The sequence below is a fragment of the Cyanistes caeruleus genome, chromosome 4 (genome assembly GCF_971803275.1).
Source record: "Cyanistes caeruleus chromosome 4, bCyaCae1.hap1.1, whole genome shotgun sequence".
In the NCBI taxonomy this organism is placed as follows: domain Eukaryota; kingdom Metazoa; phylum Chordata; class Aves; order Passeriformes; family Paridae; genus Cyanistes; species Cyanistes caeruleus.
The window spans coordinates 58,488,783-58,505,858 of NC_141704.1; the positions used below are offsets into that span (position 1 = coordinate 58,488,783).

The following is a 17,076-nucleotide window of genomic DNA, read 5'->3' on the forward strand; positions in this document are numbered from 1 at the left end:
TAACTTCTGGCTTCTGACACAAGGAACAGTTTTTAACCCTATTTCACATCAAAAAGAAAGGGTTCCTGCTGTCAACCAGCAGTCCCAGGTCCTTTCCCATGGGACAGCTTTCAGCCACGATGATAAGCACCCTAAGAACTCAACAGCTTGGCAGGAGGACTTAAAGGTTTTAGAGGTCTTTCAGGATTTTGACTGTTATTGTGCTTCCTTTCTCTCTCCACTGTTACTTTGGTGGGCATTTTTGGTTTTCTGTCATGTGCGGAAGGCTTGGTGAGATACCTCTGGGGCATTTTCTGCCTTTCATCAGAAAGTGCTCTCTCAGTGTAGAGAGGTGGAAATGTATGATTCTCTACAATGTCAGAGGAAGAAAGTGCTATGGCAGCTCCTTTTTCATGATGACATTGGATGGTAGCAAGGAAATTTTCCAAGTTCCTTCTTTATAAATAATTTTCTTAGAGACAAGAATTGAAGTATGTTTCCAGAAACCAGCTGTCAGGTTATGTGGTGATAACTCTGAACTGCTGCTCAGATAAGATGTTTGTAATGAGCTGACTTTTTCCTGTGTTTGCTGGGCTCTTTTTCTTGTGTATGTTTATTTAATGAACTTCTGAAATATGGTCCCTTACATTCTGAAAAGTGCTACAATACGAATGGCACCTGTATAGACCTGCACTGGGGTTCTTGTAGGAGTTTAAGTGACAGATAAAACCAAATAATATTTATCTGTCTAGTTTCAGAAATCACAACCTTTAGGCTATTTTATTTATGATCAGACATGTTCAATTTCTTTAGATAAGCTAGATATAAGAACCAGTGAAGAAAAAGTAAAATAAAGTCTGAGTAAAGCAACAAGTTACTTCAGAAATGGTTTGAGTTCTAGTCAGACTGCATGTCTCTGGCAGTGTGATGTTGTCTCTGCTAACTGCCATACTCCGGTACTGGTTTTATTTATTTTGGTTAAAATAGGTTCTTTGGTAATTGAAGATAAGGAAACTCCACCACATATGCCCAAGAGCCCTGTGATGGAACCAAACTTACAGCCACCAGGCAGCTTACCTCCCAACCAGCTCTCCAAGTTCCCAACACAGATCAGCCTAGCCCAGCTCCGCCTCCAGCACATGCAGCAGCAGGTCATGGCTCAGAGACAGCAAGCTCAACGCAGGGCAGGACCAGTAGTTCTACCAAACCCAAGAATGCCAGGAGCCATGCAACAGCCTCCTGCTTCTCATCAGGTAAGTTAGGACTGTTTTCAGAGTCTCTTTTTCCTGTGGCACTGAAGGAGAAAGTAAAGATAAGAAAAAAAGGAAAGAACTTAAATCTAGGTACATAAGTTTGGAGATCTTCATCTTCAGCATGTAGTTATGTAGATGGTTTAGAGGACATTTTCTTTACTGTGAAATGAATGGGAATTTTAAACTTTCCTTGCACGATGCGTGGTAGCACCCAGCCTATATTTATTCTTTAAAAAAATAAAATCTTGCTATATCCAGCCATGTAACAGTGCTTACCAACATTTTTGTGTTTTTGTCAAGTGATCAAAAAGTTAGTGTAATTTTTTTTTTGCTACATCTATTTTGCCTAATACCCAGTGATTGACTCTCTCACATATCTTTCAAAGCTGGAAACACTCTCACTGGCTCTTGTTCTATCTCTTCATATATTAAAATAATTCAAAACTGTCAGCTTGTCTACTACTGCCTACTACTACTTTTAACATTGGAATTCAATGCTTTTCATTCAGATCAATGAGATAAATTCATTCAGATAAATGTTTCAGATAAATGTTGTGGTACTATTTATTTGCATATAATTTATGAGGAGTTTCAGAAGTTTAAAAGGACTGTTTATTAAAAAATGTGTGGAATATAGAAAAGATCTCAGCTCACTTGCAGAACTATTTTTATTGTTTTTATGTAGGCACCTCCACGCTTGATTCATTTTCAGAATCATGGTCCCAAGCCCAATGGTTCAGCTCTTCCTGCACAACAGATGAGATTTCCCCAAAATCAGAACCTACCAAGGCCAGCAGTAAAGCCCAACCCACTGCAAATGGCATTCTTGGCACAGCAAGCTATAAAACAGGTAGAATATCTTTACCTTTTCACTCTCCATTTAGAAATTAAGCATCAAATGTGCCTTATATTTTATACTACTAGAGTGCTTTTCAGTTAAAACAGACTGCATTATTTTTCTGTGACAAGATACCCATAGTTTTCTTAATGAGGTAACTGTCAAGTTGCTTTCATTTTGACACTTCTAAGCAGCTGAAGCATTAGGGAGGTGAGACACTGTGTGTGCTGTGTTGGTGTTTCATTCTCTTGCTGTGGTTTCTGACCACTTGCACAAAACTTAGCATGGCCATTGTCTGCACACTGCAGTCAGTGAGTAGACAAATCAGAAAATCCCATTTTAGCTTGATGATAGTGACTTCACCAGGAACCACGTGAAACCTTGACTAAAAATCTAGAGCTGCTAGGTTCCTCAGAGTATGGCAAATCTGAACTCTTACAGGTGAGGGGAGAAAAGAGAGTCCACAATTGTGGGCCCTCTGCTGAGTGAGACTGATCAGTGCCCAACTGATCAGCGGCTGAACTGGGGCAGAAGCAAACACATCATGTGTGTTCTGGATTTTTAGGAAGGCTCATCTTTATTAAAAAGCATATTATTACGCACAAGTCGCTGGGTGCAGGTAAGCAGAAAAGAATCAAACAAATCTGTGACCTGAAAAGTGATGTAATACCAGTTATGTTGCCAGTGCTTATGATATCAGATGGAAGAAAGCTGTACAATATCTAAGAGAATTTGTGCAAATAAAACGTAAGTCACTTCTATTCTGTGCCTGTGAAAAGAAGACTGGCCTATCTTACAAGCCTTTCTTTCAAGATACCTCATTATTCACTAATGTCTTTCTGAAACTAGAGGCCAGTAAATAGAATGACTGACTAAAAAGGGATTGAGAGAGTCAGATTTTTCCTGCAGTTGCCAGGAAATTCCATTAAAGTCATTGAATACTGTATACATGTAAATGAGAAGGAAATTTGGTCTGACTTGAGTGTGCACTTCATATCATGGTGTTTAATGTTTATGTGGATGGAGATCCAGTCAGCATTTCAAATTCTTAATGACTGTATGTTGTTAAGGGAAGCACAACATCAAAGACTTCAAGGCATCCAGGTGACACTATAGCCATTTATTTGGTAAAGCACTGGAGTAGTTGTGCATTCAGCTGATTACCTCTAATGCTTTTATTTCACAAAAACTCTTACATTTCTTCCACAACACTGTCAATGCAGCATGAAATAGTAATAGATATTTAACACCAAGGTAGAGTTTTGGATTTAAGAATTTGCATTCATTTCTTCTATTCATAGTTTTCAACTACTTGTCATCTTACATTATCTTGTGAGATTGGTTCTTGAAATGAGATAACTTCAGAGTAAATCAGGATTTTATGTTTGAATTCAGCTTCCTAAACTAAGCTTCTGCTTTTGTCAGTGTATTCAGTAGATGTGACCTGTTGCAGAGAAAAAAAATGCTGAATTTCAGATTTTTGTCTCTTCTTTTTAGTGGCAGATCAGTAGTGGACAAACTTCAACCACCCCTTCAACTGCAAGCAGCACAACATCAACTCCATCCAGCCCCACAGTCACCAGTGCTGCTGGGTGTGATGGGAAGAATTACGGTCCCCCTGTGATAGATTTGAGTTCCCCAGTGGGTAGCTCCTATAATCTGCCATCTCTCCCTGATGTAAGTGTGACATAGAGGCAATGTTTTATGGATTCTATTTTGAAGTCTCAATGTTTGTGAGAAATAAAAACCTTTTAGACTGAAATTCTGTTTGTCAGAACGAAAGCAGTTCTAGGAAATAAACAATTCAGAGTTGCCTGCATGTTGCTGGAAATATTCAGAGCCGTTCTGGGAGACAGCTGTTAGAACAACTAAGAAAAATAGGATTACAAGCTGTAATTGTAATTGGACTTGTTGATTTGTGTGCTGCATATTTTTCTGAAGCCCTCATAACGATTCTTACAAAAATGTATTAGTTTAGCTTTCATTTACCAGTGTCCATAGATAGCAGTGGATTACTGATGGCATTTCTGGTAGTTTTTTAACATTTTTAAAATCTATTTTTACCTTATTGAAAGAGCTATCGTGGGTAGGTATTAATGGTCAGCATACTGGCTATATTCCTTACATTTTTTCCTTTTGGTACTTCTTTTCATACAACTTTTTCATATATTTTCTATCATACCTGTGAGGTGGTGATTGAAATAGCATAGTAAGATCATAATTTCTTAACCTTCTAAGCTTCTCTTTTATAGTTTCTTTTGAATGGTATGTGTTTGCCAGAGGTCCATGTTGGAGTTACTTTTAGTCAGGTGACTTTATTTTTCCACATAACTGCCTAACCTGGTTTTTGTGGTCTAAGATTTGTAGATATCTGAAGTGTCATGGTTTTCTAGTTATAGCTTGCTGTTACTTCCTTTATCTCCTATCTGTACTTTGTTTTTACCTATATACTATGTGTTTTCTTTATTAAAATGGAGTACATAGACTGCAGAATTACAGTATCTGTCAGAATTAAAGGGGGAACTACACAACATGGTCATAAAACTACTGAGTCTGTGAGACATTTTAGCATATTTATTTCTGTGCACGATATGAACTCTTCTATTTGTGTGTGATTGAGTTTATGCTTTTAAGATACATGGCCCAAATCACTATAAATATGCTGACCTTGCCAAAGCTGCTGCACCCACTTTGGATACATCTTATCAAACATTATTTTACATATTGAAAGAAACCAAACATTTCAAAAAGTCGTTCCTCCTTATCAAGCCAGAATGTGTGGTTTTTGTGGAAATGCTGCATTGGGAGTCCCTAGAATAAAGTTCAGTTATCTGGCCTGAGCCATAGTGGAAAGAAGAGGTGTTAGTTTGCTATTTCCTTTTTGAGTCAATAATGCATGGCTGTTGTTCAGAGGGTATGTGAGGCAGATGGGATTGAGTGTCCTTTGAGTTTCTTCCAGTCCTGTTAAACAACGGTGGATTAAGGGGTAGTTTGTGAATAGTGTTATTACCTTTTCAAGAGTGTGTAATGTGAGCATGTCCAAAGAAGGTATGGAGATAAACTTACTTCAATGTCTGAAAGCTCCCTGTTTGATTTAAGCCTTCTCTGTGGCCTTTGGAGAAAAATTGGCATTACAGAGTCATCTGCTCTTAAAATGAAGCACTGTCTGGATTTGGCTATTTCGTTTTATTTTTAGGGAAAGCAAGATGATATGTTTTAAAGTAACCATTTCACTTTTGGATGGGTAAACTTTGGTGAAATACTTTTTGGTCTTTGCTTGCAAAACAACAGCATGGCAGAGGCTTTTAGGTTTTGTTTGGTTTTTGTTGCTTTGGAGGGTTTTTTTCCCCTTCCCAACACTAACTGCTTCCCTTTGCTTCCCCACCTTTTAGATTGATTGTTCTGGAAACATCACACTGGATAATGCTGTAAGGAAGGATGGCACTGTAGAGCAGAATCAGCCAAAACCCCCTTCAAACAGGACTGTGCAGTCACCAAATTCCTCGGTACCATCCCCAGGCCTCTCAGGTAATTGAATGTGGTGCAATTTTCTCTTTAAGTAGTGCAATTGAAAAATCTAATGTGGCAGTGTTAACACATTAGATTAATCAGAATTAATTCTGTTTTATATTAAAGATGAGAAATTAGAAAATGAAGGCAAAGTTGTAGAAACCCTTGCAGAAGCTAGAGTTGAGATAATATTTTAGCATTGTGATCCAAAGTTAAGCATCCAGATCTTAAAAACAGAGAGGGGGGTAAAAAAGGCTAGATTTTAGCAAATTGGATAGAAATCTACAGAAAAGTGACACTCTCAGGTGTACACCAGATTAAGATCTAGCAGCTGTGGTAAGAGACGAGTATTTGAGCAAGTGAGATAGGATGTAACAGCAGACTAGAAATGGGTGGGTAGTGCAGCACTGACACAGGATGACCAGAGAAGTTACTGTGATGGGTGGCTGAATGTGGTTGTCCTGGAGGATCCAGGGGATTCCTGTCACCATGCTGGTGGCCCACAGCAGCTGTTCCTCATTCCCACTTTCTGACCTGAGCTGTGGGAAGGCTGTGTGAGTGGGAATTCCCAGGAAGCACTCGTGCAAGGCTCATGCACTCGTGTGGTGGCAGAGACAGTGGGTAGTGCATTCAAAGGCAGCACGGACATCCCACTCAGGCTCCTCATGGCTGCTGCTCAGCAGTCTGCTTCACAAGGCTTTTGGAGCCCCAGACCTTTGGTTTCCCTCGTATCTGTCTCCCAGACTTCTTCCTGCTCAAAGGAAGCTCAAAGTTTCCTGTCAGTTCTCCTGAATAAGACAAAACAGCCTGCAGTGATTAGGTGGAGAGGTCAGCCAGGCAAAGGTACTCACCTGTCAGCCTGCTTGCATGTAATGGGCCCTTTCTTAGCCCTCTCTTTCCCTCTGCTATCTCATGCCTCTCATCCTTTCACGAAGATGTATTAAATGAGATATTTCTCACTGCAGGAGACATTTTCACCAAAACACATGTACTTCTGAGTTGTATCTCAGATTTGGCACAGACCTGTGTTCTGTTCTAATCTGATCCTTCTGTCCTAGGAGGAATCAGTGTGACAAATGTACACCCTCCAATTCGTTCACCCAGTGCCTCCAGTGTTGGGAGCAGAGAGAGGTAAGGAAAGAGTGTGAGAGAAGAAAATGTTACTTCCTCCTCCACAGAACATGCCTCAGTCTCTTTCTTTCTTTAATGCATAAAGATGTCGATTTGTCTCACTTTCTCTGTTAACAGGTCAGGCCTGATGGTTGTTACAGCACTCTTTGCATTCTAAAAGCAGTAATTTCATTTGTAATGTATTAATAGAACATCTAAAGATGTATTGACTCTGTAAATGATGGCTAGGTTGGCGTTATTAAAAGAATACCATTTATAAATTAGGTTTTAACTTCAGAAAAATCAGCTAAGGGAAAAAGCTGCATTTTGAAAGCCCTTATGGAACTATAAATTACTTCAGATTTAAGGAACTGATGTTACAAAGAGGGTTATTAAGAATTTTCTGCTGCAATAAAGTTAAGTGAGCACTAGATATCTACTGAGAGTCTACACAAATGTTTTTATCCCTTACTAATGGAATATTAATGAACAAATATATTTACACAGTGTTGTTTGAAGAGAGCAGATCTGTTAATGTGTAGCAATAAATTAGAGCATATATCTGACATTAAATTAATTTTTCATGCAGAGGAAAATCAGATGACATTCATCCTACTTGAGTTGGAAATGCAGGTGCTTTTTAATCTAGAATACCTTTTGCTCTATTCCATTTACATGGTAAATTCTGTGAAGGACTCTTATGAATAGTTTAAATGAACAGTTTAAATGGGTGTTTGAAGAGTCTTTACTTGCATTTAAAAATTTGATTTAATATGCTGCTGCTTGAATTCATTGTGTTAGATTTAAATTCTTTATTTTTATTTTAAAAGATAAGGTATTTTAAAGTTTAATTGTCTATTCTCATCCTGTTAGGACTAAATACATGAAAAAACACAAATCTAGTTCTGAAAGTAGGGTCCAAGTTTTGGTAGAGCTGCAGGGCTCTAAGATAGTTTTCCAAGATAATGGAAGTACATGTTTTATCTGCCTTAGTCAGTTGTATGGTTTACAGTGTTCAGTGGAGGTACTCTTTTGTGTGTGACTGAAAGAAACTGAGATTATTTGCAAGTTTTGCACTAATGGGTCAAATTATGAGTAATTCTTTAGTTTTGGGGCTGCACTATCAAAATTTTCCCATTTGGTAATGCTTTTTCTGTATACATCAAAGGAAATAAGCTTGGATGTTCATTCCATAAAGGGAATACTGCTCAGGATTCAAAGAAACAAAGTTGATTAACATCCTGAGGTCTTAGAAAGCATCAGTGTACAAAAAGTGCCCAGTTCTGACATCTGATTTCCCTTTTTTCCTTCCTTTTCCTGTCACTTACAGTTCTGGCTCATCCAGCAGGCCACCAGGAGCTGATTCTACACACAAAGTCCCTGTTGTTATGTTGGAGCCGATCAGAATTAAACAGGAGTCAAGTGCATCAGACGAGAACTTTGATTTCCCAATCGTTGTAGTGAAGCAAGAGACAGAGGAGGAATCCCGGCCTCGGAATGTAATATTTACAGCTAGAAAGATGGACTTTCTCTTTGGAGAGTATTTTGTATTTACAGGGAATAAAATAATTTACTCGTATTCTGCTGGGAACTGTTTCAGGGGAAAACTAAAAAGCTAAACAAAAGGAAGAGGTGAAATTCAAAATCAAGCTAGCCCTACTGCCAGTTAAATTAACTGGTGTGATCAGACTGCTTTTATCCACTGAAAACCTGGGAAATCCAGAAATAACTTGCAGAGATGAAATTTTCAGGTGCTGCCAGGAAGTGTTTCCAGTCATAGTGCAGGAATATCCATAAACAAGGCACTAGAGTTTTGGGCCATCAGAGATTAGTTTTTTTATTGGTGGAGCAGTAAATAGCCTTTCATAGTTAATTTCTTGTGTCAATTTGCCTGTGTTACAGTGTGTTAGTAATTTCTGCATGCATGTTTCAAGTTGTATGGCTGCTGGCACGTAGATCTGTTATTCAGGTCAATTTACACATTGTTAGGGTCATGTAAATTCACATAAATACTCAATCTGACTTCCTTTGTTTCTTCCTGCAGTCCATACTTACTTCCTTGCTGCTGGATACCAATCACAATTCCACTTCTGACGAAGCTATGCTAAGAACAGCTGCACCAGACAGCACAGATGACCAGCCAGGGGTACTGCAGGAGAGCACATTCCCTGGGAAAACAGGATGGATGGGCTCCTCCCATGCTGGCGAGGGCAGAAAAGAGGATGATCCCAATGAAGACTGGTGTGCTGTATGTCAAAATGGAGGGAAGCTCCTTTGCTGTGAGAAGTGTCCCAAAGTATTCCATCTTTCTTGTCATGTCCCAACATTGATGAGCTTTCCAAGGTAATTAACTATTTCAGTTCCCTCTAAAATTGCACTAAAAGACATTAGACTTGTATTGTGAAATCCAGGATAAGACATTTCAGTCTCAGAGCGGTGTCTTCGTGTCTTGTATCCAGCAGTTTTATTAGTTGGAGAAAACCTGAATTTTCATGAAACTTCATCTTAATTGCATATTTTTCTACAAAATCTAGTAAAACTCTTCACTTATTTGACAATTAAGCAAGATCACATCTAGGGCATCTATTATTAAAACTGGGACACAGAATTACATTACCAATCTGTCATAAAATGTTTTAAGGGTGATTGAAAGTAGTTATATTTCTCAATAATAAGATTTAAAAGAAAAATTAAGAAATGTCTACAGGAAAAATCTGGATTAACATAATATGAAATATATTACTGCAGTGCTAAACATGGCTATATTCCCAGCATGGGATGTGTAGTGACTGACATATTTTACAACAGTCAGTGTTGAAACAAGCATTAAGCTTTCTTGAATGGCTTTTACAAAACCATTGCTCAGTTTCTTGACTTTCAAAATAGAGTCTTAAATAGATTATTGTTATAAGCATTACTGGCGTTTGCCTGTGGAATTAGCGTCTTTGATTAAAATAAACGGCATTTTGCAATGCCCCGGCTTGGAAGTGTCATGCAATAAGCTTGTTTGTATTGAAGGATAAAAACATTGGTCATAACATGCTCATTGGTTAATGCTTTTATAAATATTAGGTTTTCTGATTAAATATCAGTGTAGTTTACTGGTGTAAAACATTCGGATAGCAATTTAGATTAGCACGTTGATCATCTCTGTGCTACTCTGAACAGACATACTTCTGGAAGTATATCATTCTTTTAAATGTCACTAGAAATGGCACATTAAAATGTTTCTGTTACTTTTTGAAACTTCAGATTCCAATGGGGGTTTTTTTTAGTTAAAACAAAGGTATGTTATAGCTTTATGCCATAAGGAAAACACAGTAAGTTTACAATAAGCACTTAAATTAATAAATATTCTTTCTGGCAAGAAAACAAAAAGTAATCTTGAAGCAGGTAGATAACAGTGCATTACAAGACTTGGATTCTATTAAAATTAAATCTTCAATAACAAGTTTGTAATTTCATTTTTACTGGATCATTCAGTGGAAACTGAAGTAATGATGTCTGAGGACAAGGGAGCCAAAAGCCACTTTGATGGCAGGTGTTCAGATGTGAAAAGGTGCATATTACTGCAGGTGCATTGTGTTCCTGGGCTCCAGAGCACAGTTCGCTGACTTCTGACGTATCAGGTTTTTGTTCTCATATTTTTGGGGTTGCTTGCATTTTTTTTCCCCCAGCTGTAAGTCTGCTAAACAAAGTTCAGTCTCTTAGTCTTAGTTCCTTCAAATGTACAAAATAATTTTGTTATTTTTGTGTCAGCGGTGTCAGTCTGCTGCTTTCATGTTTGCTTTTTGTTCCTGTTTCAGGTGGATAGGGTAATTTCATAGGTTCAGAGAGTCACAGGGTGTTTTGGGTTGGAAGGGACCTTTAAAGGCCCCTCTAATTTGAATCCCCCTGCAATGCTCAGGGACATCTTCAACTAGATCAGGTTGCTCAGAGCCCAATCCAACCTTGCCTTGAACATTTCCAGGGACAGGGCATCCACCACCTCTCTGGGCAGCCTGTGCCAGTGTTTCACAGTCCTCACTGTAAAAAACTTTTTCCTTGTATCCACTCTGAATCTACCCTCTTTCAGTTTAAAATAATGTTCCCGCGTAGATTCGTAAGGCCACGGCATCTTTTTTCCTTCATTCCAACCTACCACATTCTTCCTGCTTGTTGGATATTTTAATACATCATTCCTCTTTAATTTGTTCCTTGTTTTCTTGTGTCACAAGATCTTTAGGTCATGGCCTGTGTCAGTTTTTGTGTATCTGTCACGTCATTTCTGTAAGGCTAGTCCAGGCACAGAGGTGACACTGTCATAAATCACTCTGTGAAGTTAAGGTAGCAGAAAGTAAAACTTCTTGAAGCAAAATGTCCATCATTCACCACTGCATGTTAAAACTGGAAGATGGTGAAAATCTTTGGATCACTCTGAATAGAAAACAGTAAGATTTTCTTTTTAAATTTCTGAAGTCTTCTGCCTTACTATAGAAATGAAATAAAGGGTACTGCAGAAACTATTTTCCATTTATGAAGACACTGTTTATAATAACAAACCTCTGGGTAAATACACGCAGTTCAGCTCATAACTGATTATTGCTGAATTCTGTCTATTGTGTGATGATTCAGCCCTCTGGTGGTTATATGCAAGCATGCAGGTTTATTTTCTTTTGTAGAGAGCTATATTAAAAACATAGACTCTTCACAGTTTTTTCAAAACTTTCAAGTTCATCAATTGTGTTCAATATTCAGTGGATGGAGCTTGCAGAACTAATTATTTTATAATCTTATGCTGACCTTTAAATCTCCAGTATTGTCTTACATAAACTGGTAAAATCATGAAAATTTGAAAGTTTTAGGGAGTGCAATATTTTCAGTTTTACAAAGAATCTGGTCTACGGTAATCTCTGTAGATTCGTAATGTGCTGTAGATCAAGCTTGTAGAGGGTATGTAGTCCTCACCATGTAATACTAACACTTTTCCTTCTCTTCAGCCCAGATGACTCCTTCAATCTCTCAGTAGTCATGGTCGTACAGGGCTCTTCACAGTGCTATCCTTAAATCCTGTGAGCTCAAGTGAAAAAATTCAGTATTGACAAAGGTAGAGACCATCTGTCTATATTTCTGCTAGGACACCATTAATGACACCAGTGCCACTCAAAGGAAACAAAGTTGTAGTAAAGCATTTTTGCCAGCCTTTGCAGCCTTTTGTACCACCAGGAAGGAAACAACGGAGATGCAGAGAAAACCCACCCCACAGATGAGGGATTTACCCACAAATATGTGGAAAGCCTTCTGGCAAAGGAGAGCTCTCTCACTGAGATCAGTGTGTCTGTTTGTCTTCTTCAGTGGAGAGTGGATTTGTACATTCTGTCGGGATTTGTCCAAGCCAGAAGTTGAATATGACTGTGATAAACCTGCTCACAGCTCTGAAAAACGAAAATTGGAAGACACCATGGGTTTGGCACCCATAGACCGCAGGGTAAGGATAAAATTATTATTTAAAACTTTTAAGCTGAAGCAGTCTTGAACTGTGTTAGAAACTTTTGTCAGTGTTTGCCACCTGTTTTCAGTTAGCAACTTGTGTAAATCTGCTGAAATTAGTATTTTATTTGGGGGTCTTGGTCTACATGTAGAACCATTTATGGAATAGTATTTGAGAGAAGACTCTCAGTCAGGTGCAAGAAGTATGACACTGATTATGTGGGTGATTAGGATGAGATTCATTGCTAACACAGTATCTAAATATTGCCAATGCAGTCTATAATAGAAGCAGGCCTGAAGGGCTTCAACACAGACAGGTTCAGCTGCAAATGTGCAGGTTTGCAGAAAGCACAATTGTAAAGCATTCATGAAGCTACTTTAGGATTTTATCTCCACTGTCACTCACCTGTCCAAAAGTGAGTGTTCCCATCCTCAGGCTGGATGTAAAGGTGTGGGATCCACCTGGAAGCTGCCCTGCAGCCCCTGGAGGTCACTTTGCCCAGCTGGCCCAGGCTCCAGGAGCATTTTGTACCCTTTTGCAGGCCCATGTATACCAAGATCAATTGAAATCATCCCCACTCCCCCATCTCTGGAATGCATTAATTATGCAAGCATCTAGACAGTTTCTCCTGCAATTCCCACCTGGTGTTCTTATCTTTGGACTGATCATATTGCCCATCAAGAGTAGTGTGAGTGTGTGTGTGTGTGTAGAGGAGCTCTATTTGTATTAAATGTAAGTTATAAGCTTTGTAAAGGTTCTGATAAGGGATCAGCAAGCATAAAATCACACAGAAGGATTTTTAGAATCTCTTTCAAGGCTCAAGATCCATTTTAACATAATTAATACTGAGTTCTGTATTTCCTGTAGTTTGTGATTTTAGAATAAACTGTACAGGATTTCTGAATTACTTGGTATCTGTTTTTCTTGCCACAGAAGTGTGAAAGACTGCTGCTATACCTCTACTGTCACGAAATGAGTCCTGCCTTTCAAGATCCAGTTCCTCCCACAGTATGTACCTCACTTGTTTCTATTTTATGTTAGCAGTATATTTGCCATGTATCTAATGGCATTCTAAAGTCCATTATCGTAAGTCAAATTCCACAGATATTCAGTGCATTAAACGTGTTGTTTTATTCAAACTGGCTGAAGGGGGAAGTTAAAAGCTGAAGCATTGGGTTGGCAGGGGATTTACAAGTAAAATTCCACAATAACTGATTTTACTTCATACTTCAAAAATAGTTACAAAAAGTAAGTTCTAACTTTGCTAACTTCATATCCTGAGTTACATTACTGGGAAGGTAAATTGGGATATATTTGGGGGTTTTAAACATTACTTAATTTTGAGAATTGGGGTACTTTAGTACTAATATGAAATTGAATTTCTTATTGACTTGAAATTTGTTACTTTAAAATGATAAACAGTACCTGGGTGCATTAGAAGTCCAAGGATACAAAGAGCTACCACCATGATCAGATGAAAAGATCAGTAGTGAGTCAGTGGAGAAAGACAAAGGAGTTCATCAAAAAGTAGTATGTTCTTATGCAGCCTTCATTCCATTTGCATAGCAATTCTGAAGAACATTCTAGAGAGTTTAATAATAAGTAGTGTAAGAGATTAACGACTTATTCATATTATGGTCATGTGTTACTAAATTCAGGTATTAAAAATGTGAATCTTGTTAGGAGAAAGTAGGAAAAAATATAAATATATTACCACTGGTTTTCATTTTTATTTACTTTTTCTTCCTAAAGAAAAAAAAATAAATCTTAATCCTACAACCACAGTTTGGTTATGAAAACCATTGAGGTCTCTGGAATATGCCACCATTTCAAAGGACTTACTTCATATGGTGGTCTTGAGAATGAAACTTAATAGATAGCTTATTTGACTACACCTGAAAATAATGTCCAGAGCAACTCATTGGCTCTATTATATGCAGTCAGTGGAAGTTTTATGTGTTTCTCTTTAATTTTAAAATAGGAATTGAAAGGAGTATATTTTAGCCAACAAATTGTCATACATCACTGTTATTCCAGAAACTGTCTGCATGTATATTAAAACTGCAATTCTTGTATCTTTGAGTTGTCCTTTGAAGATGAGACTAAATTTTCCCCACTCTCTCAAATCTAAAGGTTTAGAAAACAATAAATTATGAACATGATTGCATTTTAGACTTCTTTTTTTCTACTTAGGTCCCAGATTATTACAAAATAATCAAGAAGCCTATGGACTTGTCAACCATCAAGAAAAGACTTGAAGTGACCAATTCATTCTACACAAAACCAGAAGATTTTGTGGCTGATTTCAGACTGATTTTCCAAAACTGTGCTGAATTTAATGAGGTTAGAAAAGTGGATACTTTATCAGGTTTTGTTGGCTTCATTGTTTTCAGGAAAATTGTAATGGGGGTAGAACTTACAACACAAGAACTTGTTGTATTAAACTTACTTTGATGATGAGACTGCAGCGAAAGCAGATCAGATTTGACACTGCTGTGGTCTGAGATAACTCTGCAGTGGAGATCTTTTCATGGAAGGGAGGAGGATGGTAACAAACATAGCTGAACGGCAGGACAGCAGATAAAGAAAAGGACAGGTTTTTTTATCATACAGGTTAATAGTGGGCATTATGATCTAAAAATTGCTTTAGTCCTTCTTGCATCAGATCTTAAATTCAGTGGGATTTTCATTCTGAGAGCTCTGTACTCACCCTTATGATTTCAAGTCACATGTTAAGTAATTGTTACTATACTGCACATAAGGGAACACGTGGTGAAATAGGGATGCAGGTTCTGAATGGACCACAAAATGAGAGAATTACAGTTTGAATAAAGGCTTCTCCAAGTGGCCTCTGTGGTGTTCTCATCCAGTCACCCTAGACAGGAATTATCCCTAAACTGGTGATCTCTGCCTCAGGAAACCGGTAACTGTGGTGGCTGTGGTGACTTCAGGAATGCTCAGTGCTCCACATTACAGTCATTGTCTACCAAGTAATATTTTCAGTGTTACTAAAAAGATCTGTAAGCACAACACAACTCTGCCCCTCTGCTCCCACCCAGTCAGGATTTAAGAGTTCTTAGAATTTTTGTATAGCTTTCAGAACCTGGGTGGTGTGGTTTTTGTGAGTGGCTTCTGTGGTCACCTGCCCTCAGTCTGAGTTTTTGTGCTCTTTGGGGCCCTGTGCTCCATAGTCATTCTTGCTGCTGAGTGATGTTCTCTGTAGTTTGTACCTGATAGACCTAATGTGATCTAAGTACAAAGCTATTTCACGATGCACTGATGTTGTTAATTCACCCAACAGCCTGATTCAGAAGTGGCTGATGCTGGCATGAAACTTGAAGCCTACTTTGAAGATCTTCTAAGGAACCTTTATCCTGAGAGGAAGTTCCCTGTACAGCCAAACAGCCAGAGTGAAAAAGATAATCCAGAACTTAATGATGACTCAGATGATGACTTTGTACAGCCCCGGAAAAAACGCCTCAAAGGAGAAGACCGTCAGTTGCTTAAATGAGCCACATGTGTTACTACAGAAAGTTTTTTTAAAACTGAGAATATTTATCACTGGTATCACTGTTTTGACTTGTAGGGTTGTGAATATTTACTAGACTTTCTGCCCCCGACTGAAACACAAATCTAATGGAGATCAAGGCACGTGAAGAGCTTCTCTGAAGTTCAAACCTTTCATCTCTTTTCTGGAGCAGCTCAGAAATTGCCATTTGCGTGGGGTGACAGCTGTTTAACTTTGCTTTGAAGAAGAAGTTTGTATAGAATTGAACTTCAAAACATGACATGGGTTCAACATGTGGCTTTCTGAGTTTGAAGAAAACATGATCTCACCAGATTTTAATTTTACCAAAGGCATGTGGCTGGCCATAATTTGGTCTCTCTGTACTGTATTTAACACAAGCCATGAACAAAGATGGTGTAATGTTATTGTCCTGAAATACTGATTGGTATAATGAAAGTGTAGTTGCCCCAAAATAAGTTATTGGAAATTTTAAAATGCAAGGGGGAAAGGGTATTAAAAATAACGTGGAAAAAAAAAAGAAAAAAAAAGATTAATTTGTGTAAGAGTTTCTAATGGAGGAAGTAAAGGACAGAATATTTTGGTTTGCACCATTTTTCTCACCACCAGCAGGAAACAGTTGTATTTATGTACTATTTTGTTTAACAGGTGTCTCATTGTGATGTACCTCTGTTTAATGAAGTTGGTGGGAAAGTCTTGAGTGGAGAAATGTTTGTTTGCAAAACCAGTCATTTTTGTGAATTTTTAAAGAGGGGAGAAAAAGCATCATTTCTGTCCACAATCTCTTGTTTTTTTCTAATATTTCTAAATATGTCAGAATGTAACCAGTATTCACTTGGGAGTACACAAGTTTGAAGAGAAAAAGATAATGCTTTTCAGCCCTCCATCTGTCTTTGATCAGCAGAAAATGAGGATGAATTACCTTACTTTGCTCGGTCTATTTTCCCAGAGCTCTGACAACATTGGGATTGCTTCTGCCCTTGGAGCACACCTCCAGTGGTACCCTCCTGTGAAAGCTCTCCATCAAGTTCTGTAGTTCCAGCTGGCTCCCTCAAGAACTCCAACTTTAATCCAAACAAAAGTTCATCCCACTGTAACCTTTTATTTTAAGGCATCTCTGAGGGTTATTGCTCGGAGTTTAATTTCTGTATGAGGGAAGGTTCCCTTGGCTTTAATGCTGCTGATGGATGGTGTCCCTGGGCTGGAAGGGAAGGGATTTGGGGTGGGTGGGTCATACCTGGGGGTGTGTGGGAGCTCCAGGTCGGCACCAGGAATTGCTGTCTGAGCCTCTCCACAAATGCACCGTGCCGACATTCCCAGTAATGCCAGCTTGGGGTATTTTTGGGGTGTGGGTGGGGTCTGTCCGGGCTGAAGCATCTCCAGGTGCCCG

The 17,076-nt window shown here is 38.5% G+C and overlaps 1 protein-coding gene and 1 long non-coding RNA gene across 2 annotated transcripts in view; one reads left to right on the top strand and one right to left on the bottom strand.

Annotated features, from left to right (window-relative positions):
* TRIM24 (tripartite motif containing 24) overlaps positions 1-16,467 on the top strand; it is a 55,965-nt gene extending 39,498 nt beyond the window's left edge. Inside the window, exons 9-19 of the mRNA XM_086884971.1 lie at positions 967-1,232; positions 1,918-2,082; positions 3,568-3,747; positions 5,463-5,598; positions 6,639-6,711; positions 8,021-8,189; positions 8,735-9,033; positions 12,025-12,157; positions 13,094-13,168; positions 14,354-14,503; positions 15,462-16,467. Of these exons, the coding sequence (XP_086741097.1) occupies positions 967-1,232; positions 1,918-2,082; positions 3,568-3,747; positions 5,463-5,598; positions 6,639-6,711; positions 8,021-8,189; positions 8,735-9,033; positions 12,025-12,157; positions 13,094-13,168; positions 14,354-14,503; positions 15,462-15,671 (1,856 nt within the window). The 3' untranslated portion in view covers positions 15,672-16,467. The remainder of the gene's footprint in view (positions 1-966; positions 1,233-1,917; positions 2,083-3,567; positions 3,748-5,462; positions 5,599-6,638; positions 6,712-8,020; positions 8,190-8,734; positions 9,034-12,024; positions 12,158-13,093; positions 13,169-14,353; positions 14,504-15,461) is intronic.
* LOC147653673 (uncharacterized) lies at positions 10,891-15,463 on the bottom strand. Its single transcript, XR_015285675.1, has 2 exons — positions 14,610-15,463; positions 10,891-13,743 (listed from the first exon to the last, which is right to left on the bottom strand). It is a non-coding gene; the product is annotated as an uncharacterized LOC147653673 (long non-coding RNA).
* Positions 16,468-17,076: the final 609 nt, after the last annotated feature.